The following is a 27,500-nucleotide window of genomic DNA, read 5'->3' as shown; positions in this document are numbered from 1 at the left end:
CGGGAATCGAACCCGGGTCAGCCGCATGGCAGACAAGTGCCCCACCGTTTGGCCACGGCAGGGCCATGTCACCTGCCTTTGAGTATAGTAGAGATCTTTGATATTGTCAGGTATACACCTGTCAACACTCTCAACAAAACAAAGCTATTACTCTCTTATTGACAAAAGATTTTCCTGTTCTAAAATAAACTGGCAACGAAAACAACAGCCCCGTTTTTCCAATATTTTATTCAAATCTGTTTAGTCCGATATAGCCTAATTATGTTTCTGTTTACTAAGCGCTAACGTGGTTGCTACTTTCACTTTTACCCTAAACCAGATTACTCCAAATCAGATTTCTTTGAAGGAATTAGCATCAGCTCTGAGATAAGGCTATTAGCATAAATGATAAAGGACAATAAGTGTGCCATAACAATATATACAATTAAAAGAGAAGACAACCAATGTTGTAAGCTTATTCATATACATGTATGTGGTAAATCATATATGAACATATTCAGTAATGTCAACATTTTCTGTGCATTGCTCTGAGGAGGCAAATGCAAGCAATTGGTCTAAGCTGGGTTTTTTTTAGAAGTTTAATAGGGGATGGGTTGGGGGTACCCATCACATTACCTCAATGAGATAAGATAAAATAAGATAGGCATAATCTTTAAGTCTGCATCTCATCTGCCCTTAGCAGAAAGAAGTAATGGACTGAAGTGTGTGTGTGTGTGTGTGTGTGTGTGGGGGGGGGGGTTGTAAATAGGAGTTAAGGGAGCTGTAAGGGAGCTGTAAGGGAGGTGTGTGTGTGTGTGTGGTTGGGGGGGGAGGGGGGTGTCCTGCAGTGACAGTTCTGGGGGAGGGGGTAGATGATTGACAGGCACAACTGACAACAGCTGGCGAGAAAAGCACACGGCGCTGGGCCCTGCCCTCTGCTGATTGGTGGGCTTTTGGCACTTATGTTGTAGTGGGCGGGTGGGGGACTGGCATTAAAGCATGCGTCAGCTGCTGTTGGGTCTATCACAAAGGGAGGAATGCAGTGAGGGGGTAAGATCTTTAAATGTTTTTAACTCGCATTTTTTATGTGTTCATGTGTGTCTCTGTGTTCACTATAATAGCTGCAGGATTCTGCATCTCTGATATTGGCATTGTAGAATTGAGTTGTGTTTTGCTTGTTCATGTGCTCTGGGTGTTCGGATTGAAAAGCTGTCTCTGGCTGATGAGCGAATGCTTACTGTAGATGCTGAACCTCATACGAGTCTTAAATATCACTTACAGCTCAGAAGGAGAGATAGCAGGCACTTTAATTTAGTTGTTGAAGTTCAGAAGGAGAGAAACAAGTACTTTAATTTAGTTGGAGAGTCTGAAAGTTCATACACACTCACCACAGCCTGCAGGATGAATTTAAAATGTCTTGTTGTCATTATTTTAAACTTTTAATTGATACACAATGTAACTGTGGCATGTAAGACAGCACCGCAAGACTGTAATAGTAAGACAAGATTTTCTGTTCCCTAACTTAAGGCTGTAAATTTCTGTGCTGTGTGTTTGCTGATACTAACTCTTGTATTGTGTAAATAGTCTGTTGAAATGTACCTGTACAGTAGTTTGATCTTGGAGACCTTGTTGATAAGATATCAAATTGACCTACATGAAGGAGCTACTGTAGGTCAAATATGATTGTGCTTGAATTGAGAGACCTCGAGCTGGACAACTTATACCACATGGCCACATAGCTTTTCGTTTGTCTAACACTACAATTAAGAACAGCTGTGAAAGTTGAAAAGTGGAAGTGTACTAATTTGCAAAGATCAGTCAATGTAAATGTAATATCAATCCTAACAGTTTCAACTGTTAGGATTGTTCAACTTGTTCAACTGTTCAACTGTTCAACTTGTAAGCCAAAAAACAAACTGCAAGTTAATACACAGCTGCAGTATAATATTTGTTTTAATCACAGATTCACCTGAGTTACGTATTCACAAGATTCTTCATCTCCAAATCTCCTTTTCCTCCTCCTCCTCTCCTTCTTCTTCATCTTCCTCCTCCTCCTCCTCCTCCTCATCATCATCATCATCTCTTCTTCCTCTCCTCCTCCTCCTCCTCTTCTTCTTCTTCTTCCTCTTCCTCTCCTCCTCCTCCTCCTCTTCTTCCTCTCCTCTTCTTCTTCTTCTTCTTCTTCTTCTTCTTCTTCTTCTTCTTCTTCTTCTTCTTCTTCCTCTCCTCCTCCTCCTCCTCTTCTTCTTCTTTTTCTTCCTCTCCTCCTTCTCCTTCTCCTCCTCTTCTTCTTCTCCTCCTCCTCTACTTCTTCTTCATCTTCCTCCTCCTACTCCTCCTGCTCCTCCTCCTCCTCCTCATCATCATCATCATCATCATCATCTCTTCTTCCTCTCCTCCTCCTCCTCTTCTTCTCCCTCTTCATCTCCTCCTCCTCCTCTTCTTCTTCTTCCTCTCCTCCTCCTCCTCCTCCTCCTCCTCCTCTTCTTCTTCTTCTTCTTCTTCCTCTTCTTCTTCTTCTTCTTCTTCTTCTTCTTCTTCTTCTTCTTCTTCTTCTTCTTCTTCTTCTTCTTCTTCTTCAGGGCGCCTCTGCCCAGGAGGCCGGCCCGGCCAGTGGTGACCCCACCCTGCCGCAGGTGTATGCCCCTCCCCCCTCCTACCCCCCGGCGGCAGGGCAGGGTCCGCCCACGTCCGCGGGCAGGCTGCCCCCGCTGGACTTCAGCCCCGCCCACCCCGGGGCCGACTACCAGGAGCACCACCAGCTGCGCGTGTTCCAGGGCCCCCAGCTTGAGGGGCCGGACTCGCTCTCGGTCAATAGCGCGGTAAGAGGAAGTGGCGCCGGCATGCCTGGGATTGGCTGGGGGTTGGGGTGGAAGTTGGGTGGGAGAGATATGCATATTTACACACACACACACACACTACATACAGTACACACTTGCATACATAGATGTACATGTACATGCACACACATGCATGCTCGCGCACACACACGCACACACACGCACACACACACACACACACACACACACACACACACACACACACACACACACACACACACACACACACACACACACACACACACACACACACACACACACACACACACACTACATGAGATAGCAACTGGCACTGGAGCAGCTACAGCACTACCATACACGCAATAGTGTGTGTTTATAGAGAGGTTTCTGTCCAGCCCTCTCAGTAGCCTTACCGTATTATGACTGTGAGACCCTAGGGACGACCGAGCAGCCTCTTACTGCAGATGGGGTCGCCGGCGGGCCTATTCATTACTTGCTGAAAATACTTAACTACATCATAACAACATTGCTATGATATTAATGAGAGCCTTACGTAACATATTAAGAAATAGCCATTACAATTTTGGTGACAGTAGGGTTTTGCTCTAAGGGGTTAAACCCTAAACTAGTCGGCCATGTTGGTAAAAACTGAACCACTTGTCCTTTCGAATCCAAGGCATGTTACCTCCTATGCCAAGTCCACCCAAGGACAAACATACCTCTTACAAATACCTTTTTCATTTATTTCAATGACTTCACATATGACTAAGCATATGTGGCCCATAGGATCTGACAGTCATTGTTTAGGCTATCTAGCCTTGGTCAGATCTGCAGTGAGCTCTGGGATGGATTCGGCCTGCATCTGTTCCAGTGTCAGCTGCCGTCTAAGTGGGATGGCTGTGGTGGTGGCTGTTGCTGGTGGCTGAGACCACCGTGTCGGGGCCGCTGTGTGTGTGTGTGTGTGTGTGTGTGTGTGTGTGTGTGTGTGTGTGTGTGTGTGTGTGTGTGTGTGTGTGTGTGTGTGTGTGTGTGTGTGTGTGTGTGTGTGTGTGTGTGTGTGCGGGTGCGGGTGCGCGTGCACGTGCACGTGCGTTATTCTTAGCCAGCCAGCCAGCCACCTTCCCACTGCCTACCATGTAAGGCAATCCCAGCTGGTCCTCAGATAGCGTAAGAAGGTAGAGAGAGAGAGAGAGAGAGAGAGAGAGAGAGAGAGAGAGAGAGAGAGAGAGAGAGAGAGAGAGAGAGAGGGGGGGAGAGAGAGAGAGAGAGAGAGAGATATGGGTTTAGAGAGGGAGAGGGGTGGGAGAGAAGGAGGAGAGGCGGTGAAGTTTTTTTTAAGAGGTGCACTGCTAGGTGTCAACAGTTATATGGCACATAGGCTACATTAAATTCTGAATGACAAATATTGTTTTACAGAGCACAAACACATTTTTCTAAACAAATAAAGGGGTGAGGTATTAATAATGGGAATTTTGTCTTATACGTTTTAAATCTGTATTTATATGAAAATTGCATTCTGTCAAAACGCTATCTTCAATCCCACCCAGCCTAACTACTAGGTACATAACTTAACACAACATTTCACCTATAACTCTCTTTTCTCCTTTCATTTTTTTTTGTTGCTTTTTCTGGTTTTAACGACACACTTTTAGTATAGACGTCATATTTCTAGGTGTGCGTCTGTAGCAAATCGATGAGGTGTTTTTTTTAAATATATAAATAAATAAATCTAAAGATCCTTGCTGGTATTTGATAGCCAAAATGTATTATATATCCCACCACTAGACTGCCAGAGTTGCTCGCTCCTGATATTGGGACATTGAGACGGCGCCAAGGAGGGGGGGTGGGCAGGCCAGAAGACACCCCCCTCCCGAAATATCGCCCAGGTTTAAAAAAAAACCCACTTTGCATCGTGATATGATGGCACCTCTCAACTGATACCCACCTACACTCCCCCACCCTTACCCCACTCTCCCTCCCCCTTCCTCCACCCTCCACATCTCCTATCTCCTTTTCTGTCACTCTATCTCTGTCACACCACCCCCCCCCCCCCCCCCCCCCCCCCCCCCCCCCCCCCCCACAACTCCCGCCCGCCCTTACCTACCCCCCCACCCCACCCCCAAGTCTAGTTCTGCCACTTAGGATTGTGTCTGTGTTTTTGTGTGTGTGTGTACGGACAAGGTTTTTTCGACTGGTGTTTGTTTTTTGACACAAGCTGATTCAACCACTCCTAGCTGGCCGTGGCAAGCCTTTGTGTTATCTACGCAGTGTGTCTACAGTACGTACGTGTATGCGCGTGTGCTGTGCGCGTGTGAGAGTGTGTGTACTGTACATGTGTGTATGTGTATGTGTGTGTGTACATGACGCTGTGTGTGTTTTGTGTCTTCCCTGCTGTGTTTCTGTCTTCTATTAATACAAGTGCCCTACCTTTTCGGAATCTTGGGTAATTAACTTTAACCTTTTGCCAAAAAAAAAAAGCAGCACCGTGACCATGAGACTGACATCTCAACTTTCACCCCCCCTGCTCCCCCCGGTTCACCCACCTCAGCTTTTTGCGCAACTGTCTGCCTGAGCAGCCAATCACCTCCCATGCCACTCATTTCAGTTGGTTGATTTACACCTTTTCTTTCATTTGTTTATTTGTTTTTTTTCTCTCTCTCTCTCTCTCTCTCTCTCTCTCTCTCTCTCTCTCTCTCTCTCTCTCTCTCTCTCTCTCTCTCTCTCTCTCTCTCTCTCTCTCTTTTCATTTGATTAATTTTCTGCACACCTGTAGCCATGCAGATTTTGAGTGTGATGCTGCTGGGTTTAAGTGCTTAGCCTTTGGTCCTGGTGTCATTAGCGTGAATGAATCCCACGGGCGCAAATGTCCCTCACACATAGGCCCTACACATACTGACGATGACAATCAGTATGTCTCATGTGGAGAAGAACACGTGTGGTGGAATTCATTGAGTAGCTATGGTGACGAGCACAAAGTTCCACAGGCTATCAAAGAGCAAGCACTTAACATCCACTCTTTCATGCTCTCTTCTCTTTCCCTCCTTTCTGTTTATTTCTGTCCCCACGCCAATCATTCTGTATCTCCGCTCCTTCTCTCGTTTCCACGCTTTCTTTTTCACTGTAACTAGAATGTTATTTCTCTTCTGCAAAAAGGATTTCAAGCCGCTAATTCACTTCACTCTGACAAGCCTGCCCTCTCTGAGAATTTTCTTTTTGTTCTGCCTATTTTTGTTGTTTTTTTCTCTTTTCTTCTTTTTTTTGAACCTTTTTTTCCCCCTTTGCTCACGCTCACAAGTCTTTTAATACATTTTTCATTCTTTTTCTTTGGGTTCCTTTAATCTCCTGGTTCTTGAACGGACATAACAGTTTTGTGGCATTTGATGCGATACAGGTTGTGACACACACTGGCATCGTGGTGCATTTTGGGATGGTGGATGTTTTGGGTTTGACGCACAGTTACTATCATATGGGTTGAATTTTTCTTTTTTTATTGCATGAGGGCATTTTACTGGTGTTTCAGTTCTTTATGAAAACAAAACCAAAAAACAAAGCTCCTATACAAGGAATTGCTTCTTGACATCACTGATTATATTGTAAAGCATTTACAATATAGCAATGTGTTGCAGTTTCTACCGTAGGTCTTTGTTGATGAGGTCCATGCTCACACACATCACTGATTCACAAATCAGGCTGAACTGAGTGCATCCAACACACAACATAAAAGCGAAAAAAAATAATCATAACAAAACACCTTGAATGTCAAAGACACTGTAAAGAGACTGTCATTTCTGAGCCGTATCTGCCCAAAGTGGTTATTTTCTAACGGGCATGTATGTGGACGCCTCACTAAAAAAATGGAGACTTGGTTGTCGCCTCCTCACGTTGCCTGAGAGGGAAGCACTGGATGGAGAATGCTCGATTGGGTTTGTTTGCAGTCACTCTTTTAGGATGGTGCACTTTTCAGCAGCAATGCTATGCCGAAACGTTTCTTTGCGAATGTTTAGCCAACAAACAAAAAAAAAACACGAGTGTAAACTGAGTGAAATGTAGCGCATAACAAGAGCATATTAACTGTGGCTATGATGGAAAAAATGCATTAACTTTGACTTTTCACTCTTCTATCTTCTTAACTAATATTCCTCTCTCTCTATCTCTCTGCTACCTCACTCTATCCCTCCATCTCCTGCTGTCTTCCATTTTCAACCCTCCCCTCCGTCAGGATGACTCCTTGGCTCCTGTGACCTCTGACCCGCAGGCTCTGAGCGTCGCCGTGTCGGCAGGGGGCGGATCAGGAAGTGGGAGTGAGGAGGAGGGCTCTGGTAAGGCCCAGCCCAAGCGTCTCCACGTCTCCAACATCCCCTTCCGCTTCCGCGACCCTGACCTCAGGCAGATGTTTGGGGTAGGACGCCAAAGCCCTCCACACACTCCCATACACACACAGACTTAATACAGCCTCCCATAGGGCTGTAACGATACACTCAACTCACGATTCGGTTTGTATATGTTGTATATATTGTAACACTTTACTTGACACCGGCGTCATAGGTGTGACATGCTGGTGTCATAACCATGTCATAACACAGTCATGGACATGCCGTAAACATTATGTCAAAGTCATAAGCATTTTATGACTGTTCTCACCAAGTGACAAACAGTGTCAGTCTTTCATGACCATAAAACGTTTAGAACTGACATGTTTATGACACATGACTGTGATACTATAACACTGTTTTGACATTGTTATGACACATGACTGTGATACTATAACACTGTTTTGACATTGTTATGACACTGTCATGTCATGTGTATGATGCCAGCATCAAGTGAAGTGTAAAGGAAACATGTATATTACTCATATGAAACATGTATATTACTCATATGAAACATGTATATTACTCATATGAAACATGTATTTATTACTCATATGAAACATGTATTTATTACTCATATGAAACATGTATTTATTACTCATATGAAACATGTATTTATTACTCATATGAAACATGTATTTATTACTCATATGAAACATGTATATTACTCATATGAAACATGTATATTACTCATATGAAACATGTATATTACTCATATGATGACCACTCTTAAACGTTCCATCGAGAGTAAAATCTAAGGCCTTTGGTACCAGTTCTCAGAATATACAATGACTAACTAAGCATATGACCTGATATCACAGCTAGCAATGTTCCCACAGAACCCTCAACATCATAGTGATTCAGACTGCAGAGACAGATTACTTCCATAGAGTCCACAGCCCACTTAGTCATCGCTCAGTCTCTTATTCAGACTAAACTAGTGATATGGATGATCAGTGTCGTTTTCAGACTTCATTATTGCTATCCATAGCGATGTATGGCCTGGAACCTTAATTAGCTCTCTGTAACTAAATGGTCTGGTGTTATGAGCACTCACATGATGGTCTGATGTCTTGCAGCAATTTGGCAAGATCCTGGATGTGGAGATCATCTTCAATGAGAGAGGATCCAAGGTAACGCAACGCCCATGTTTCATTGACCCTTTCTCTACCTCTCTACCTCAATGCACCTCACTATCTCATACCTCAATACCTCAATACCAATATCTCATTACCACCCTTACTCACACCTTTTACTACCTCACTCTACCTTAAGCCGGGCTCAAACTACACAACTATCGACCCGATTCTTGGCTGAAAACGATACTTGGTGGAACGTTACTTTCCAAGCGAGCGATTAGGCACGGACGCAACCAAGCATAAAATTGCTTGATCAACACCAGATCGGCTTTGTCTAATAAAGGTGGAGTTGAATGCTTGGCAAGCAAGTTGGACAGTTTTTTCTAACGTGATTTCCCAAGACATAAAAAAACGCTGCTTCTTACTTGGAGCAGCGAGTGAACTGCCTCACAAGCATGTGGGCTACACCTTCAATTCACGTCAGATTGATGAATGCCAATCACCGCAGATTACCGACGGCATGGAGGAGGTCTTCTGCCCAGCACTTGCTCTTATGGTACTGCGTGGCTGCTTGACAAAACTTATGTTCCCGCGATGGTTTAACGCCATGTGACACGACTGCGGCGCAGAGGTCACTCCCTTGTGCTGCGTCGTGAACGGAAATTCTAACCAGGATGCTTCACGCGGACATAGTGAGCATGCTCGCTGCCTAGCAAATTTGCTGCCTGGCCTAAAAAACGCCATCATGAACGACCTTATTGCCGGGATTGCCGGGTCGAGTTTCCTTTGTCATGTGCGACGTTCTAAGAAAGAATTTTGTCAGTCGAAAGAGTCGTGTAAAGTTGTGAAATATCAAACATGTTTGATATTTACGACTCGAAATAGAACGTCGTGTTTGTGATTGTGTTTGTGTCCGTGTTTATGATTGCAGATAAACTCTCACGTGTGCAGCACAACCTGACGTCGAAATTGGCTACAATTTGAAAGTCATATCGTTTGAGCCCAGCTTTAGTGTACTTAACTTCTCCTCACTCCCTTACTGCACCTTAGTACCTCACTTAACTTGAAATCATTTCACCATATTCTCTCTCTCTCTCTCTCTCTCTCTCTCTCTCTCTCTCTCTCTCTCTCTCTCTGTCTCTCTCTCTCTCTGTGCCTCCCTCTCTCTCCCTCTCTCCCTCCCTCCCTCCCACACAGGGCTTTGGCTTCGTAACCTTCGAGAGTGCCCTTGAGGCAGACCGAGCTCGCGAGAAGCTCAACGGCACCATTGTGGAGGGGAGGAAGATCGAGGTGAGGGGTCAAGGGCCTCCGATCGCAACGAGCACACACTCGCACACACTCGCACACACTCGCACACACTCACGCTCACTCGCGCACACTCGCACACACTCGCGCTCACTCGCGCACACTCGCACACACTCGCGCTCACTCGCACACACTCGCGCACACTCGCACACACTCGCGCTCACTCGCGCACACTCGCGCACACTCGCGCACACTCGCACACACTCGCACTCACTCGCACACACTCGCGATCACTCACGCTCACTCGCGCTTACTCCGCTCAGGGCTGCTGACAGTTTTTGCCAGGCCCGGGACAAAGTAATCTGAAAGGGCCCCCCACTCAATACATATAATGTAATGAGCACCCAATTCTGGGCCCCCTCTCTCCCTGGGCCGGGGACAACTGTCCCCTTCGTGTATCTCTCACCCCTCCCCCCCGTTGGCATCCCTGCTCGCGTTCACTCGTGCTCGCTATCTACTTTTACAACCATATAGTGCTACACTAATTGAGGAATATAATTATTTTCTCAAGAGAATGACGTGACTTTCTTTGCACAGGTGAACAATGCAACAGCCAGAGTCGTGACAAAGAAGCCTCAGAGCCCTCTAGTGAATGGTATGGATTTTTTTTCTATCTCCAAGTCTCTTGATAGAAGCACTGGAATAGTATGACACACACACACACACACACACATAAACACACACATAAACACACACACACACACACACACACACACACACACACACACACACCACACACACACACACACACACACACACACACACACACACACACACCACACACACACACACACACACACACACCACACACACACACACACACACACACACACACACACACTACACACATACACACACACACACACACACACACACACACAGACTACATGCACACACACACAGACTACATGCACATACACACACACACACACACACAGACATGCATGCACACACACACACACACACACACACACACACACACACACACACACACACACACACACACACACACACACACACACACAGACTACATGCACACACACACACACACACACACACACACACACACACACACACACACACACACACACACACACACACACACACACACACACACACACACACACACACACACACACACACACACACAGACTACATGCACACATGACCACAAGAGCTTGTATGCATCGGTGCAGTGTAGCAGAAGCACACACACATACTGTGCATGTATGCCCTTGTCTGTCTGTGACTGTAACTGTAAGTTGTTGTTGTGCAGTTGTGACTGTAAGCGCTGAGTGTTAGCTGCCCTGACCTCCCTCCCTCTCTCCTCTCCTCTGCTCTGCTCTCCTCTTCTCTCCTCTCCTCTCCTCTCCTCTCCTCTCCTCTCCTCTCCTCTCCTCTCCTCTCCTCTCCTCTCCTCTCCTCTCCTCTCCTCTCCTTTCCTCTGCTCTGCTCTGCTCTCCTCTCCTCTCCTCTCCTTTCCTCTGCTCTCCTCTCCTCTCCTCTCCCCTCCTCTCCTCTCCTCTCCTCTCCTCTCCTCTGCTCTGCTCTCCTCTGCTCTGCTCTGCTCTCCTTTCCTTTCCTTTCCTCTCCTCTCCTCTCCTCTCCTCTCCTCTCCTCTCCTCTCCTTTCCTTTCCTCTCCTCTCCTCTCCTCTCCTCTCCTCTCCTCTCCTCTCCCCTCCTCTCCTCTCTCCACCTCTTCTCTCCACCTCTGCTCTGCTCTCCTCTCTCCACCTCTCCTCTGCTCTCCTCTCCTCTCTCCACCTCTGCTCTGCGCAGCCACAAGCTGGAAGATCAACCCCATGATGGGAGCCATGTACGCCCCCGAGCTCTATACAGGTCAGCCTACCATGAACACCGCACACACACATACTGTACACACACATACTGTACACATACAGTACACACACATACTGTACACAAACAGTACACACAAATACACATAGACATACACACATACTGCACTCACAACACACACACACACACACACACACACACACACACACACACACACACACACACATAGACATACACACATACTGCGCATACACACACACACACACACATAGACATACACACATACTGCACTCACACACACACACACACACACACACACACACACACACACACACACACACACACACACTACACACATAGACATACACACATACTGCACTCACATACACACACACACACACACACACACACACACACACACACACACACACTGCACGCACACACACACACACACAGGCACGCACGTGTCGTGCGCACGCACAGACACACATGCACGCACACATATGTACAGAGACATTCGCACACTCACGCATGCATGCACACACACTCGCACACACACTCACACACGCACGCACACGGACGCACACGCACACGCACACGCACACGCACACACTCACACATGAATGGACACACGCATGCAAACACGCACACAAACACAAATAAACTATCCACAGCAACTCTCTGCACCCCTGTCCCTGCATCACTGTTTCTTCTCACAACCACAAAACTGAACTGTACTGACTGGAGAATTCAGACGTTTGTGATTTTCAAATAAGCATCCCTTGACTATCTGTAACGTGTGCCATTAGTGACATGCTTATAAACATTACATTTTAATGTGATGCGATATCATAATAATCCCTCTTGTATGCTTTTCTTTTCTCCGTACAGTAGCCAGTTTCCCCTACCCTGTGCCTACGCCAACTCTTGCTTACAGAGGCCCTGCCTTAAGAGGGCGTGGCAGAGCAGTCTACAACACCATTCGCTCAGCTGCCACGGCCACACCCACTGCTGTTCCAGCCTACCCGGGGTGAGTTCATCATTGCACTAATGCAAATTAAATTTACTTTTGTATATGGAGGCATGTGCTACACTGTAAAACATTCTAGCTAGTTAAACGTAAAAAAGTAAGTTGCCCTGCTGATGCCCTAAATTTGTAAGTTAACTCAACTTGTGAAAGCCTTGAGTTGGGTTAACTTATGAACTTAAGGGCCCTGTCGTGGCCTATAACGGTAGGGCATTGGGTTACTATGCCAGCGACCTGGGTTCAATTCCGGCCTGGGTCATTTGACGATCCTTCCCTGTCTCTCTGTCCCCCCTCATTTCCTGTCTCCTCCAATGTCTTGTCAAAAATGAAAGCAATATAAAAAAACTTACAAACTTAAGGCAGCAGGGCAACTTACCTTTTTAAGTTTAACTGGCTTGCACTGTTTTAAAGTGTAGTTAGGGGGCTGTACATATCTTGGTAGATAGGGAAACATATTTTTAAAGTGTAGTTCACTAGTTTGGGTGCAGAGGGCTGTACATATCTTGGTACAGTAGATAGGGAAACATATTTTGTGATTCAGTTATGCCAGATCAGTCGAATTGTAAATAAATGTAAATATAAATGTAAATCTGTGGAGTATTAACGCACAACATTTGGCCAAAATTCGGTCATTCTTTAGTACTGAAAAAACAAAAATCAAACAAACACTGTATCTGTGACAGGCACGCACACATGCGGACAAAAGGCCAAAGAACAATATCAGTCTTGCACCTTTTAAAGTCATGTCTGTTATCATATTCTCACTTTAACTGATGATTTGATTTTTTTTTCCACTATCCAGTGAATTAAGAATGTCAGGGTTAATTATTTTCTGGGAATTGCAAGTTGTGCCTTTGACCGCTGTTTTGTGGCAAGTGTTTATTGTCTTGCATTTTACAGCTTGTTTTTCCAAGCTGGAGAAACTCCTATTTGTTTCAGTTTGTTCCAGCCAATGCATTGTTATTAGGGGGCACTATCGTTCTGGCAGGTGAATGACGTAATTGGTGAAATGGCCTGTTTATGAGTGCAGGTAGAATCAATACCTTGTTAGACTGTAGAGATTGGAGACTTGTCTTTGTGGAGACATGTCCTTTACAGTGTGCCTTTGCTGTGCTGTGGGGGTTTGGGGTTGAAAGGTAAACTCTGTTGGAGTTGGTGCAACTCCTGAGCAGAGTAGGGATTGCAGCCAAAGATGTCCAGGTTGTCTATGACCAGTGTTGCCAGATTGGGCTGTTTCCCGCCTAATTGGGCTGCTTAGGATGGCCGTGTGCGGGTAAAAATGGCATTTAGCAGAAAAACCCGCCCAATGTTTGCCATAGGAATCAATAGAATTGGACAGGATTTTGTGATTCTGGACTGGAAATCATCAGCCTCATCTGGCAACCCTGTCTATGACTGGTAATTCAAAATGGCTGATTTCCATGGTGTGTGGTCCTATCTATTCCGCCCTACAAAGGCAAAGGGCAGTAACTACACCAACATTGGAACTGAGAAAAGGCGTTCAAATTATTAGTACTATGTTGGATATTATAGTTACTGCACATGCAACAAGTCAATATCTCTAAAATGGGAAACATTTGCACCATAAAGCGTGGTTACAAGATAGGTGATATAAGACTATTTTCAGTCTAAACTAAATTTTGACAAAAATATGTAGTTTCTGCACTTTGCCTTTGTAGGGCAGTATTCTTTCATGATGGGTGGTAGTACATATTCATGACAATTTGTGAATGGGCAAGTTAACTTCTGGAAATAAATTTATAAATATCATAGACTCTTTGAGTGAAAATGTGATGTTATTCTGTCCTTCCTCTGTGTTTCTCAGCGTGGTGTACCAGGACGGACTCTATGGAACTGAAGTTTATGTAAGTCAATGAAAGACCTACTGCCATGGCAACACGTCAGTTATTCGCACCAACTTGCTGTGTATCAGCCTCTTTCTCTTGTCATTCTCCTCCATCTTCTCCTCTCTCTATTTCTCTTCTCTTCTCTTCTCTTCTCTTCTCTCTCTCTCTCTCTCTCTCTCTCTCTCTCTCTCTCTCTCTCTCTCTCTCTCTCTCTCTCTCTCTCTCTCTCTCTCTCTCTCCCTCACCCACTCCTTCTCTGTCTTGCCCTGACTCTTGCTCTCCCTCTTACTCACTCTGTTTTTTATCTCTTCACCCACTCCATCTATTCCTCCCTCTCTCTTTCTCTCCCTCTGTCTCCCCGTGCTTCTCTCCCTTCTCTCTGCCTCTCTCTAGGGAGGCTACCCTGCAGCATACAGAGTAGCCCAGTCCGCCTCAGCAGCCACAGCAGCAGCAGCCGCAGCCTACAGCGATGGGTAAGCTCACATGCACACTCTCTATACAACCACCACACAACCAGAATGGGTAAGCTCACATGCACACTCTCTATACAACCACCACACAACCAGAATGGGTAAGCTCACATGCACAACCTCTATACAACCACCACACACCCAGAATGGGTAAGCTCACATGAACAACCTCTAAACAACCACCACACAAGTTAGAATGGGTAAGCTCACATGCACAACCTCTATACAACCACCACACAACCAGAATGGGTAAGCTCACATGAACAACCTCTAAACAACCACCACACAACCAGAATGGGTAAGAATATACAGCACTATAGCCATGGGTATATACGTACTATAGCCATGGGTAAGAATATAGTACAGCGATGGGTAAGCTCACATGCACAACCTCTATACAACAACCACACAACCAGAATGGGTAAGCTCACATGCACAACCTCTATGCAACCACCACACACCCAGAATGGGTAAGCTCACATGCACAACATCTATACAACCACCACACAACCAGAATGGGTAAGCTCACATGCACAACATCTATACAACCACCACACAACCAGAATGGGTAAGCTCACATGCACACTCTCTATACAACAACCACACAACCAGAATGGGTAAGCTCACATGCACAACATCTATACAACCACCACACAACCAGAATGGGTAAGCTCACATGCACAACCTCTATGCAACCACCACACACCCAGAATGGGTAAGCTCACATGCACAACCTCTATACAACCACCACACAACCAGAATGGGTAAGCTCACATGCACAACCTCTATGCAACCACCACACAACCAGAATGGGTAAGCTCACATGCACAACCTCTATACAACCACCACACAACCAGAATGGGTAAGCTCACATGCACAACCTCTATACAACCACCACACAACCAGAATGGGTAAGAATATACAGCACTATAGCCATGGGTAAGAATATAGTATAGGAAATGGATCGCACTCAATTTTTCTTCTTTCTTGTTGTTTTCTTTTTATTTTAACATTGCAAGGACTGCAATGTTAAAATAAAAAGAAAACAAGAAAGAAGAAAAATTGAGTGCGATCTATTTCCTACTACTAGATTACTTCAGAGACGCACCAGTAAGACGGAAGAGCGCGGTGTGTGGAAGATAATCTTAAGAATATAGTATAGCCATGTGTAAGCTCACACGTAACACCTCTATACAACAACCACACACCCAGAATGGGTAAGCTCACATGAACAACCTCTAAACAACCACACACACACACACACACACACACACAGAATATACGACATAGCCATGGGTAAACTCACATGCAAAAGCCTATAAACAACCACACACAACCACATAGCCTAACACAGTCTCTCCACGCCAACACAGAACATATTGTATTGATGGGAATGCTATCATGCAGTGCCTCACCAAAGCCTCACTAGCTCACACTGATACAGAACATGAAATGATAGGTGAATATGTAAAGCCTTGCCATAAGCATAGTAGGCTTCTTGACACCGACACTGAATCGCGCTAGTGTCAGTCCCCACACCGAATCTCAAACCGGCCAAATGTCATGAGCATTTGAAAATGGAAAATCTGGTTCCCAATCAAGTTTTTAAAGTAGCCTGTGATGACATGTTTGTTTTGGGGTGTGCAGCAACATCTTCTGTCACTGATACCTAGTGGAACACGTCTGATTTCCTCCCGAAGGTACGGGCGTGTGTATGCCTCCACTACTGACCCCTATCACCACTCAGTCGGACCAACAGCCACTTACGGAGTTGGAACTATGGTGAGATATTCTTTCTTTCTTTCTTTCTTTCTTTCTTTCTTTCTTTCTTTCTTTCTTTCTTTCTTTCTTTCTTTCTTTCTTTCTTCTTGTTTTTCTATATGTTTTTCTATCTCTTTTTCTACAAAGTATCTATCTATCTATCTATCTATCTATCTATCTATCTATCTATCTATCTATCTAGTATCTATCTATCTAAGTCTCAAAGTGATCTTTTTTTTACTCAACCGCATCAGTTAATGCATTTCACACTCACTGATCTGTGTTAGGCCACAGCTGAGGCTTGTCGTAACCATAGCAACAATAAGACCTAGCCGTGACCTTTAGTGGCTATTTTTCTCTCCAGCGAGTACCATATGTCAATCAGTCATGTGCAGATTAATTTCCTCTATCATGGCAGTGTTTCAAGTTGTGCTACATGATGAGGTTTTTTTTCACACCATGATTGTATATTTTGGGTTATATACTACAGCACCTACATACAGTTTGCCTGGTTAACACCAGACCTAATCACAGATCGAAACGATTGTGTAGAACTAAAGGCAGTGTGGGAGTTCCCAGGCTAACATACAGTATGTTTGGGGACTTTTTGAGCACATGATTGTCATATCACTCATAAATGCAAGTCCATGAGTAGGCCTAAATATGTAGGCAGGAATGCCGGTTTATGGGTGCTGTAGGCCTAAATATACAGTAACTGTAATATTAAAGGACTTGTATCTTGTATCTCTTCTCTGATTTCTAATCTTGGTCGCTCTCTTTTCTCCCGTTGTGATCTTCTGTTGACAGGCGAGCTTGTACAGAGGAGGGTACAACCGATTCACTCCCTACTGAGAGCCAATGGCGCCCTGCGTTGGGCCGTGTGACCATGGCAACGGACGGGCAACAGGTGCTGGAAGTGTATACTGGAATTTGTCTAGGTCATTTTCACTCAACAACACCCACCACCCTCCCTCCCTCCCCAAAAAAGAGACTCTCATTTGACTGTACATACTATAGGGAAATGGAAAAAAAGTATTTATTAGTACAAGAGAAAGGGTGACGTTATTTATGGTTAAGGATACTTATTTTGAAAAAAAGGAAGAAGTTGGAAGATCTATGTTTGTAGGGACACCCTAAGTCGACAAATCCCCCGTACCATAACTCACGAATAAGCAGTTTGGCTCAGACCAATGGAAATACTCTACATCTCTTCAGGTGACAGGTGAAAGCAACCTTACAGGGATTCTCATTTTGTACAGTTTTGTTTCTAAGACACAGTTTTGGACTGCCAGACACTTTTGGGAGCCAAACACTCAGATAATCATGCATTTTATACAGCCTTAAAAGATCAAGATATTTTTTGACATTTATATTTTTTTCTGTGACATTTTAGGGCACTGTTTTTTTGGCGTTTTACAGGCCATTGTGTTATTGGTGTGTGTGTGCGTGTGCGTGTGTATATATTTTGTGTGTTTGGTGTGTGTGTGTGTGTGTGTGTGTGTGTGTGTGTGTGTGTGTGTGTGTGTGTGTGTGTGTGTGTGTGTGTGTGTGTGTGTGTGTGTGTGTGTGTGTGTGTGTGTGTGTGAAAGTCAGATGTAGTGTTCTGAGAAAGACAAACTGTGAGATACAGCAACTGCAGAGGTGTCAGGGGTGGGGGAACACCTGGGATGCACACTCACACCTCCAATCAACTCTGTTCATCTACCTCTACTTTAAGCTTTTCATTTTTCACAGTACAAATCTCTGCTGTTACTAACATGCGTTTATACGTATTATTGGCCTGAGGAGAATAATAAGGAAAAAAAAACGTGAGGCTATGGACTCTTATGTGCAATATGCTATAGACTAAAATGTTTGGTGTCAAAGCAAACCAGGGGTGAGTTTCTCAAAAGGGAAGTTGTTAGCCTGTTAGCAACTTCGGTAGTTGCCAATGGGAAAATGCATTGAAAGCAACGAAGTAGCTAATGTAGTAAGCAACTTTGGTTTCGAGAAATTCACCCCAGACTAACTTCTTTCACTAGTGTGAAGACCATTGCTATCTCCTTTTTCTCGATCTCTGCTTTCCTCCTAAAAAAAAAAGTCCCTTTTTCCCTTCTTACTCTATGTGCCATTCTTCTCTGCTCTGTCATGCCTCATCAGTTTTTTCTGTCCTAAACAGCACGCAAACTCTGAAACAGATCACAGGCCCAGGTTTGAGGTGTTTATAACACGGTTTTGCTAACTTTTGCAGACTGTTTTTTCAACCATTTGTAATTCACTGTGAATATTTACAAAGCAAACATATGAAAAAAAGAAACCAAAAGGTCAAAAATGGTAGTTAATGAATGCGACTGCATAAGGGTGGCATTTGAACCCTTCAGAATTTTTCAGATTCAATATGGTATAAAAAAAATTAAGTTATTGAACGGTTATGTTATTACCGAACCAGGTCCAGATCTGTTTCTGCGTTAAGCTGCTCTCTTGAAGCTGTACATACTTCAGTCTGTTTTTTGACTCTGCTAATGTTTATTTTTTTCTCAATAAAGCTTCCCTTTGTTCTCCTACCTCTCCTCTCTTTCTTCTCTGTGCTATACTTCACTTACTGTACGCATGTAGTTGCTATAGTAATCATTCTTTCTCCAGTCTATCACTCTGCCTGGGTCTGCTCCTTGCATCCATCTCTATACTTGCACATCCATCTGTCTGTCCTTTATTATTATTGTTATTCTCCCTGCGTGACTCTCTTCGAGACATAAGTTCCATAATTTGGCCAGCAGATAATGTCCACAAATGTGTGAAATGTATTTTTAAAAATATATTGAAAAATCGCTATTACTTGTATTAGTATTTATTATGAATAACATATAAAACCGAGAAAAAAAATTCTCATTGTAATTGTGCATTAAATGCAAATATTATTATAATCAAACAGAATTACCTTCATTATAATAATAGTAATTTATTGATGGGAATAAAACCCTTATAAAACAGATACAGTATACGGTACATTGTAGGCCTTATCTGAAGTATCCGAACTTTAGTGGACTAATCCTGAGTGGGGACAGCACAGCCAGGCATGTAACATTTACAGGGATACATTTAGTCTTTTTTCTGGTTTCTATGTGTAGACCTAAACTTTCTCTCCCTTTTCCCAACTTCTGTCATCTGTGTGCTGTGATCTTAACATTTCTATTCTGCATGGCATCTTTCATCTTGCTTTTTTCCTCTCTCTTTTCTGACTTCCTTTTTTACTATGACTTTGATTCTTGCTTGCTATGACTTTTTTTCTCTTCTCTGACTTCTCTATTTGCTTTTTTACTCTCTTTTCTACTGTGTGGTATCTTTCCTCCTTCTATGGCTTCTTCTACTGCATGGCATATCTTCTTCTTGCTTTTTTCCTTTCTTCTGCTCTTGATTTTCCTTCTTTCGTATTTTCCTCTTTTCTTCTAAACTGCATGTCATCTTTTTTTCTTGCTTTTTTCCCTTTCTTTACCGTCAGCTATATCATCTTTCATTCTTAACTTTTTCTCTTTCCTTCTACAACTGCATGGCATCTGTCTTTCTTGCTATTTTCTTTGATCTTACTTTCCCCCTCTTCTTTTCTATTGACTGTGTGGCAACTTTCCCTCTTGCTTTTTTTCCTCCTATGACTTTCCTATTTGCTTTGTTCCTATCTCTTGTGTGGTATCTTTCCTTCTCATGCTACATTTGTTCTATCTTCTTCTACAACTGCATGACATATTTTCTTCTTGCTTTATTCCTTTCTTTTACTATCGACCATTATCTTTCATTCATATTTTTTCTATTTACTTATAACTGCATGGCATCTTTCCTCTTGTTTTTTCTACTTTATTGACTTTCGTCTTTAATTCACATTTTCCTCTTTTATTCTACCACTGCATGACCTCTTTCCTTCTTGCTTTTTTCCTTTCTTCGTCTGTTGAGCTTTCATATTATTATTAACCTGATTCTCAAGCAATGGTTGTTACCAACCATCTGAAACATTGTCAATCGCTTAGCTCTGGAAAGGCGTGGGTGTGTTCAAAACAGCTCGAACCTGATTGGAGAATTCACGTGGCTTTTTTTGAATCACGTACTACTTCAACCACTGACTTGTATATATCCCGCTCCGCAATCCCGCCCCGCAATTCTGATTGGACAGGCTGTGAAATGTCTGATTCTGTTCGGGCTCGTCTAAGATTTCCAGACCCTCGTGCGAGCTCACAAAGTTGAGCAGAAATGCACGAAGGTTCTGCGTGAGAGCCAGGCTAGCATCTTATCTTTCCTTTTTGCTTCTATCATTTCTTCTTTTGTTCTACAACTGCATGGCATCTCTTGCTTTCCCCCTCTTCTCTTCTATTTACTGTGTGGCCGTCTGATTTTTCTTGCTTTTTTCCCCTGGTTTGACTTTCCTCCTTGCTTTTTTCTTATTAACCTGGTTCTCATGCAATGGCTGTTACCAACCATCTGAATCATTGTCAATCGCTTAGCTCTGGAAAGGTGTGGGTGTGTTCAAAACAGCTCGAACCTGATTGGAGAATTCACGTGGCTTTTTTTTAAATCACGTGCTACCTCAACCACTGACTTGTATATACCCCGCTCCGCAATCCCGCCCCGCGATTCTGATTGGACAGGCTGTGAAATGTCTGATTCCGTTCGGGCTCGTCTAAGATTTCCAGACCCTCGTGCGAGCTCACAAAGTTGAGCAGAAATGCACGAAGGTTCTGCGTGAGAGCCAGGCTAGCATCTTATCTTTCCTTTTTGCTTCTATCATTTCTTCTTTTGTTCTACAACTGCATGGCATCTCTTGCTTTCCCCCTCTTCTCTTCTATTTACTGTGTGGCCGTCTGATTTTTCTTGCTTTTTTTCCCTGGTTTGACTTTCCTCCTTGCTGTTTTCCTTTCTTCTACTTTCCTTTCTTCCTCTACAACTGCATGGCATCTTTCTTCCCTGCTTTTCCCCTGTTGTTTTTTTCTTTTTAAGTATTGTTTGGGGCTTTTTGTCCTTTATTATTATAGGACAGTGTCAGAGTAGACAGGAAATGGTTGGGAGAGAAAGATGAGGCAGGGCTGGGAAATGACCCTGGCTGGACTCGAACCGGGGTCCCCGTGGGCAATCTAAGGCCAAATGTGGGGGGCTTAGCGCGCTGCGCCACAGCACCCCCCCCTTTCCTCTGTTTTCTATTATCGATTTATCCTGGGCTTGACCACAACTAAATGGGACCCGCCACCAAATGTCCAGCCCAAGTCGGTCTGGCCAAACTAATTTCAAATCATTCTCCGATTTGTATTCAGTGAAAATTGAGCATTTTCATTGGCTCGCAGGGCCAGGTCTAAGGTGAAGACGATCTACTTCTGCCACATTGCTGGTAACTACGCCAGAGGAAGAGTGGTCTGCTTGATTGGCTTCATGTCAGTATCAGTAGCATACAGTTTTGGGAAATGCTGGTTAGGTTCGCCACCGAGAACTCTGACATCACCACAGTTTGGCCAGACTGGAAGTTTGAGAGAACTCTGTAGTCACGATAGCCAGGCTATTATCGAATGACATTCTCTGTCTTCTTCTAGAACTGCATGGCACCTGTACTCCTTTCTTTTTTTCCCCTTGACTGCTTTTCCTCTAGCTTTCCTCCCCTTTTCCTACCATTGACTGTGTGGCGAATTTCTCTCTTGCTTTTTTCCCTTTCTTCTGCTGTTCTTTACATGCTATCTTTCATTCTTACTTCTTGCTTTTCTTCTATCCATTGCATGACATCTTCCCTTCTTCCTTGCTTGCGTGTGATCTTTCAAGCTTTCTCTCTTGATTACATTTTTCTGCCTTTCTTTTTGGTTGCTTCCCTCCTTGATGCTTTCTTGCTGGCTTGATGCTTTCTTCGTCTTCCTCCCGTCCTCCTTCTTCCATCCCTTTTTTCCCGTCTGTCTCTCTCCATTATGCTTGTCTTTAATTTCCCTGTGGGTTTTTCGCTCTGCCTTGTCTCAGTTGCTATTCATTTAGCGTTCTCCTCCATCTCTCCTCTTTCCCCTTTTCTACTCTGTATTCCTCTCTTCAATTCCTGCCTGTCTCTGTCTTGTCTCCAAATGCACCAATCTCTCTTTTTTTTCTTTTTTTTTTTACATATGTTCCGCAAAATGATAAATAACACCATGATTAACATGGCCAATGTAATTGAGGTGATAATTATTTCATACTGTGCTATAGATCCATTTAGATCATTTGGAGAGAGGTGTCAAAGTATTCATGTAAGTCTCCGTCAAATGGCTGGTCAGTGTTAATCTTCAATTGCTTTTATCATCATGTTTTAGCTCTTATCTGCTTTCCTATACATATAATTTCCTTTTTTTCCTTCTTGCTTAACATTTCCAAACATTTCTCTGCTTTTAGAGATGTTATATAAGTAAATGACTATTTATTCTTACATCTCTCACTTTAATGGCTGTCAGAATTTTCTCTCGCTGCATGTTATTTGCATGTTGTGTTCTTGCTTGTGACCTGCACTCACTCCTACGCCTGCTCATTTTTCTCTCCTCTCTTCTCTCTTCTTCTCTTCTCTCGTCTCCTCTCTCCTGCACAGCTTTCTCTTACCGCTCTGTTTTAATTACTGCATTCATGGCTTTACTTTCCCTTTCTGTTCTTTTCTCTTCTCTTCTCTTCTCTTCTCTTCTCTTCTCTTCTCTTCTCTTCTCTTCTCTTCTCTTCTCTTCTCTTCTCTTCTCCTCTCTTCTCTTCTCTTCTCTCTTGCTCATTACAATTTCTTTCTCTTTCTGCTTGCTTGACTTTGACTATTTATCTCTTTAGCCTGCCTCTGCTGTTCTGTGCCACCCTGGCATTCCTTATTCTTTATTTCTCTCTCTCTCTCTCTCTCTCTCTCTCTCTCTCTCTCTCTCTCTCTCTCTCTCTCTCTCTCTCTCTCTGTTGAACTTCGTTTTTTGCAATCTGTCAGGGTTGAGTGATATTAGACAGCAACACAGCAACAAGACTCAAAGCCAGAGCCAGAGTCAGAGCCAGGGGCAGACGCTGATTTGGTCTCGTGCTGATCAAGCCTGAGCAGCTCCAGTGTGGCATGGAGCTGATGAGTTGTGGAGTTGGTCTGTATACTCGGCTCTACTGTAGTCTGTGCTCTGCTGAACAGCAACACTCTCTGCGTGCCCGCCATTTTGTTTCATCAACTCTTCCAAGGCGTTGTGTCCTTGTCTTTCCTCTGTCTGCTTTTGTTTTCTTTATTTTTCTACTTGTCCTTCATCTTTACTGTGTGGTTCTCACTGCTGTGGCCCTTATTGCATGGCTGTGTTCTTCTCTTTTCCATGCCCCTTGCGCTTCTTCTATCGTGTGACTCCTTTTCTCTTCTCTTAAATCTCACCTTTGGATATGAATGTTATTTTATTCAAGCTCAATAGAAGAACTATTAAAATCATGTTAATCTAAAATCTATATGGAATATCTGTAGCCTAGGTAAAATAGGGCTAATGGAAACAATCAAGAAATCAATCAATCAAAAGGTTTTGTCTTTATGACAAAACTTTCTCGATGGCTGCTAGCAATCCAATAATCTCGATCTGTGGTGTGGCCCGTTAGGTTAATAGCTTCGGCGAGATAGTGTTCAGTGATGACACCACTGCTCTCTCGCCATTCTTTATTTTTTTAAACTTGCTTTCTAATTAGCAGGCTTTCCCATTTATTTCTGTCGCTGCTCCTCTCTTATCTCTCGCTTTCATTCTGAAAGTCCTGCTTCCATTTATACCCCATTTTTAGAGCATTTTTAACAGCTGTCCCTAGCCTATCTAATTTTCCTAATTCCTATCCTGTATAGGTTTCCTTCTCTCATTCCTCTTTTTTTCCCATCCTCGACTTTTTTCTTCTCTCTCTCTGTCTGTTGTTCTCGCTGCTTTTTCTTTACAGAGCTAATTGTTTTGGAGATTGACAGACTTGTTTTGGTGATTGACAAGACTTTTCATGTTCCCTGGCCAAGTGACGTAATTGCTCTGCACAACTCTAGAGAGACATTAAGATAATTGTTGAGAGCTGCATTATCTTGACGTAAAAATGGCCACCTTGTAAAGGCCCAAGGCACAGTATTAATGACACAGTACTGTTTCATATCTTTTCCTCTTTACTTTCACTCTGTCTGTTGGTGCTCATCAAAACTCCTCTGTCATCTCTCACGCTCTCTCTTCCAGCCTTGTTTACCACTGCCCCCCCCTCCCCCTCTCTTCCCTCCAGCCTGGCAAGCTCTTGGTGATAGCCAATGCTTGCACATTTATTGGAGTTGATTTTTAGTTCAAGATCATCTTAGTGTTAATTCAGATGTGTAGAGTGCATCACATTCTAGTGGATTTGTGAAGCAAGGTGATGTTACTGAAAAGGGGAAGGGGGTTGAATTAATGAAACTGGAATGGCCTTCTCTGTCCACTCCACTCCTCTCCTCTTTCTCAGCACGGCTTGTCTATTTCTGCAACGTCTATTTCAGCAGAAGGCTACAGTCTCTAAGGTTTTTTCTCTTCAGCTGAACCTTTAACGGATGACTTGTTTGTATTTTTCCCTCCTCATTTCTCCTGCACTCACTCTGCTTTCATTCCTCATTCTGTCTTTCTCTCTCTCTCGCTCCATCTCTGAAAGGTGCTAATTCTTTTTCTTTTTTTTTCTTCCTAATTCTTTTTTATGAGTGGCAGGCTTTTGTGCATGGTTGCTATGCCCGAGTGTATGACTTTTTTCCCCCTTCTTTGTCTTTGATATCTTTTGTTTTGCACGTCACTGTAGATTTTCTTCCTTTGGTTCTGAACTGCTGCTTCTTCTTCTTCTTCTTCTTCTTCTTCTTCTTCTTCTTCTTCTTCTTCTTCTTCTTCTTCTTCTTCTTCTTCTTCTTCTTCTTCTTCTTCTTCTTCTTCCTGGTGTGCCTTGCCTTCTTTAGCAGCTGCTCCTAATCTTCTTGCCTTCTATTAGTTTCTCTGCGTGCTGTCTTCTCTCATTGCTGTTCTTTGCTTTACATTTTCCTTTTCTAGATTTCAATTTCCTTGTAGAATAGAATATTTTTTCCAACCTTCATTTCTCCTGCATGCATGCGTTTTCTCTCTTTTTTATCTCTTCTGCATGTTCTTTTCTGTTCTTCTTCTTCTTTCTTCTTCTGTTCCTTATTTTCCTTTTTTCCCTATTTCTCCTTATATGCTTTTCCCCCTGGGTCTACACTTATTTCCTTCCCGTGTTCCTGCAAGTGACACCAATACATGACTTTTGATATGAGCAAAGCCAACCCATTGCATCGCTCACCACAGAGGTGTGGCTCTCTACCTACCCCGTAGCTCTTTGAGTGCCATGGACTTGAAAACGAGTCTTTTCAGAATGTATGGCACAGTGCCAAAGACTTGATATCAAGTCAATTGCGTTTTGATATGGGGGGTTAGGCCTAACACGTTGATCTGGTATGTTTGTTGTTCACATGGACAAAGAACTCAATTTTTTATGGCTCTTGAAAAATCACTCAAACGTTGAAAAAAGCCTGGCAACCCCCTGGTCTGAATTTGAAAATGGCTGGCACTCAATGAGTTAATCACCTGTGCACTGTAGTTGCTGTATCTACTATCTGGTGTCTCACATTGCTGTTTTGATTGCCTTCTGATGTTTCACAATAAATTAAGGATTTTTTTGGTCATCTCTTTACGTCCTGCTCTGGTCATTTGATTGTGAACGAATGAAGCCGTTACTGTGCCAAAGTGAATTTGTCTTGCTTTCCAAAGTCATAGAAAAAAAATCACCACTCAGACATACCGGTACATACAATGGACAAAGACAAATCTGACTTACAGCAGGTAGTGTAGATATAAAATTAAAAGTAGCCTAGGCTACATACCTGTACAGTAAAGTACATCATAGAGTATCTACGTGGTTTTTATCTCTCAGTCACAGTATGTTATTCTGTAGTATACTGTACATTAGACCTATCAGCCAAATGAAAATGTTGTGCTTTGGATGGTTGATGATTTGTATATCTATTTGATCTGTCCGAAGTTCCAAGCACGTTTCATCAGATGTGATACATTTAACTGCAGCAGAACCACCAGCCAAACTCAGTTCGGCCTACTCCAAAATTTAAAATGCAGACAAACACAGAATGTAGAAAATGATTGTGCTTTAATAGAAACATGAAGGAGGTTGTAAAATCAGAACTATCAATTTCTATCAATTGGTCTGCTTGTATTGATAGATACATGTTGTGTCTTAAACGTAGTTCAGGAGGAGTCTGAGAAGTGACTGACAGCTGTCTATCCCCGCCTTCTCAGAGATTTCCTAGTCCATTCATCTGCCTTGCTCAAAGGCTTTTGAATTGTCCCACCTCCTCCCCGAACTCCCTCTCCGCAGTGGAGCCACTCTACCAGAGATTCTTTAAGTGTATAGAGATATGCCAATGTAATAGGTTGCTATGGGACATGACCAGGTTCCGGTCTGCCTGAAGAGGCGTGTCATAATACTCCTAGCATTGGATAGAACAGTCCTTAGGTCTGCCTAAAGGGGGATTTCCCCCCCTCCCCCTTGCAATAATAGAACCCGGAAACAATGGGCCAATGGACCCTCTCTCTCTCTACTCTCTCTGACTCTATCATCCCTCTATACTCATGGGGGTGCGAGTGGATCTCATCCTGCTTATAGCATCCCAGGACCGAGGTCAGCTACCATATGCCACACTTTACTGTACTGAAAAGAAAATAAAGGTATGCAACATGTGCACTCTGATGAAGGACGGTTAGTACGAAACGTCGTGCCATTAAATATTTGGGAGCATTTAACAGTGTTGCGGACCTTTATTTTCTTTTCAGTTATCTTACGTTTGGTCCAGCACCTGTGCCCCTGATGTGCGCGCATTATTTGACTTTCTGGATACACTTTACTGTACACCACGCACTCAGAGGGTGAGCTGGTGAAACTACAGCTGATTATTGTTTTAATTCTCTTCGTGACCATTTATCCAGTGACCAGGCCCATAAAATAAAAGCAAAACTTGAGTTCAGACTAGAATCTTGTAGAGTAACCAACGACATGGACATTAACTTGGCATGACAATGAGAGGCTTGACAAATCTAATTCTAACCTACAGG

The 27,500-nt window shown here is 43.5% G+C and overlaps 1 protein-coding gene across 4 annotated transcripts in view; it reads left to right on the top strand.

The window, feature by feature from the left end:
- rbfox1l (RNA binding fox-1 homolog 1, like) overlaps positions 1–26,059 on the top strand; it is a 31,952-nt gene extending 5,893 nt beyond the window's left edge. The window contains exons 2-13 of one of the 4 annotated variants that reach the window (XR_010034929.1): positions 2,562–2,801; positions 7,000–7,179; positions 8,230–8,283; positions 9,427–9,519; positions 10,072–10,129; positions 11,315–11,374; positions 12,224–12,362; positions 14,185–14,224; positions 14,600–14,679; positions 16,377–16,458; positions 17,245–25,705; positions 25,954–26,059. Coding sequence is in view for 3 of the 4 variants with exons in the window: in XM_063199135.1 (XP_063055205.1) it covers positions 2,562–2,801; positions 7,000–7,179; positions 8,230–8,283; positions 9,427–9,519; positions 10,072–10,129; positions 11,315–11,374; positions 12,224–12,362; positions 14,185–14,224; positions 14,600–14,679; positions 16,377–16,458; positions 17,245–17,289 (1,071 nt within the window). In the remaining variant the exon portion in view is untranslated. Of the gene's footprint in view, positions 1–992; positions 1,030–2,561; positions 2,802–6,999; positions 7,180–8,229; positions 8,284–9,426; positions 9,520–10,071; positions 10,130–11,314; positions 11,375–12,223; positions 12,363–14,184; positions 14,225–14,599; positions 14,680–16,376; positions 16,459–17,244 lie in introns of those variants that run through there. The other 3 variants (XM_063199137.1, XM_063199136.1, XM_063199135.1) reach the window with 3 other exon arrangements.
- Positions 26,060–27,500: the final 1,441 nt, after the last annotated feature.

Source organism: Engraulis encrasicolus, chromosome 5 (genome assembly GCF_034702125.1).
Source record: "Engraulis encrasicolus isolate BLACKSEA-1 chromosome 5, IST_EnEncr_1.0, whole genome shotgun sequence".
NCBI classification, from domain to species: domain Eukaryota; kingdom Metazoa; phylum Chordata; class Actinopteri; order Clupeiformes; family Engraulidae; genus Engraulis; species Engraulis encrasicolus.
Note: the sequence above shows the minus strand (reverse complement) of the source record. Positions and strands in the feature narration are given on the sequence as shown.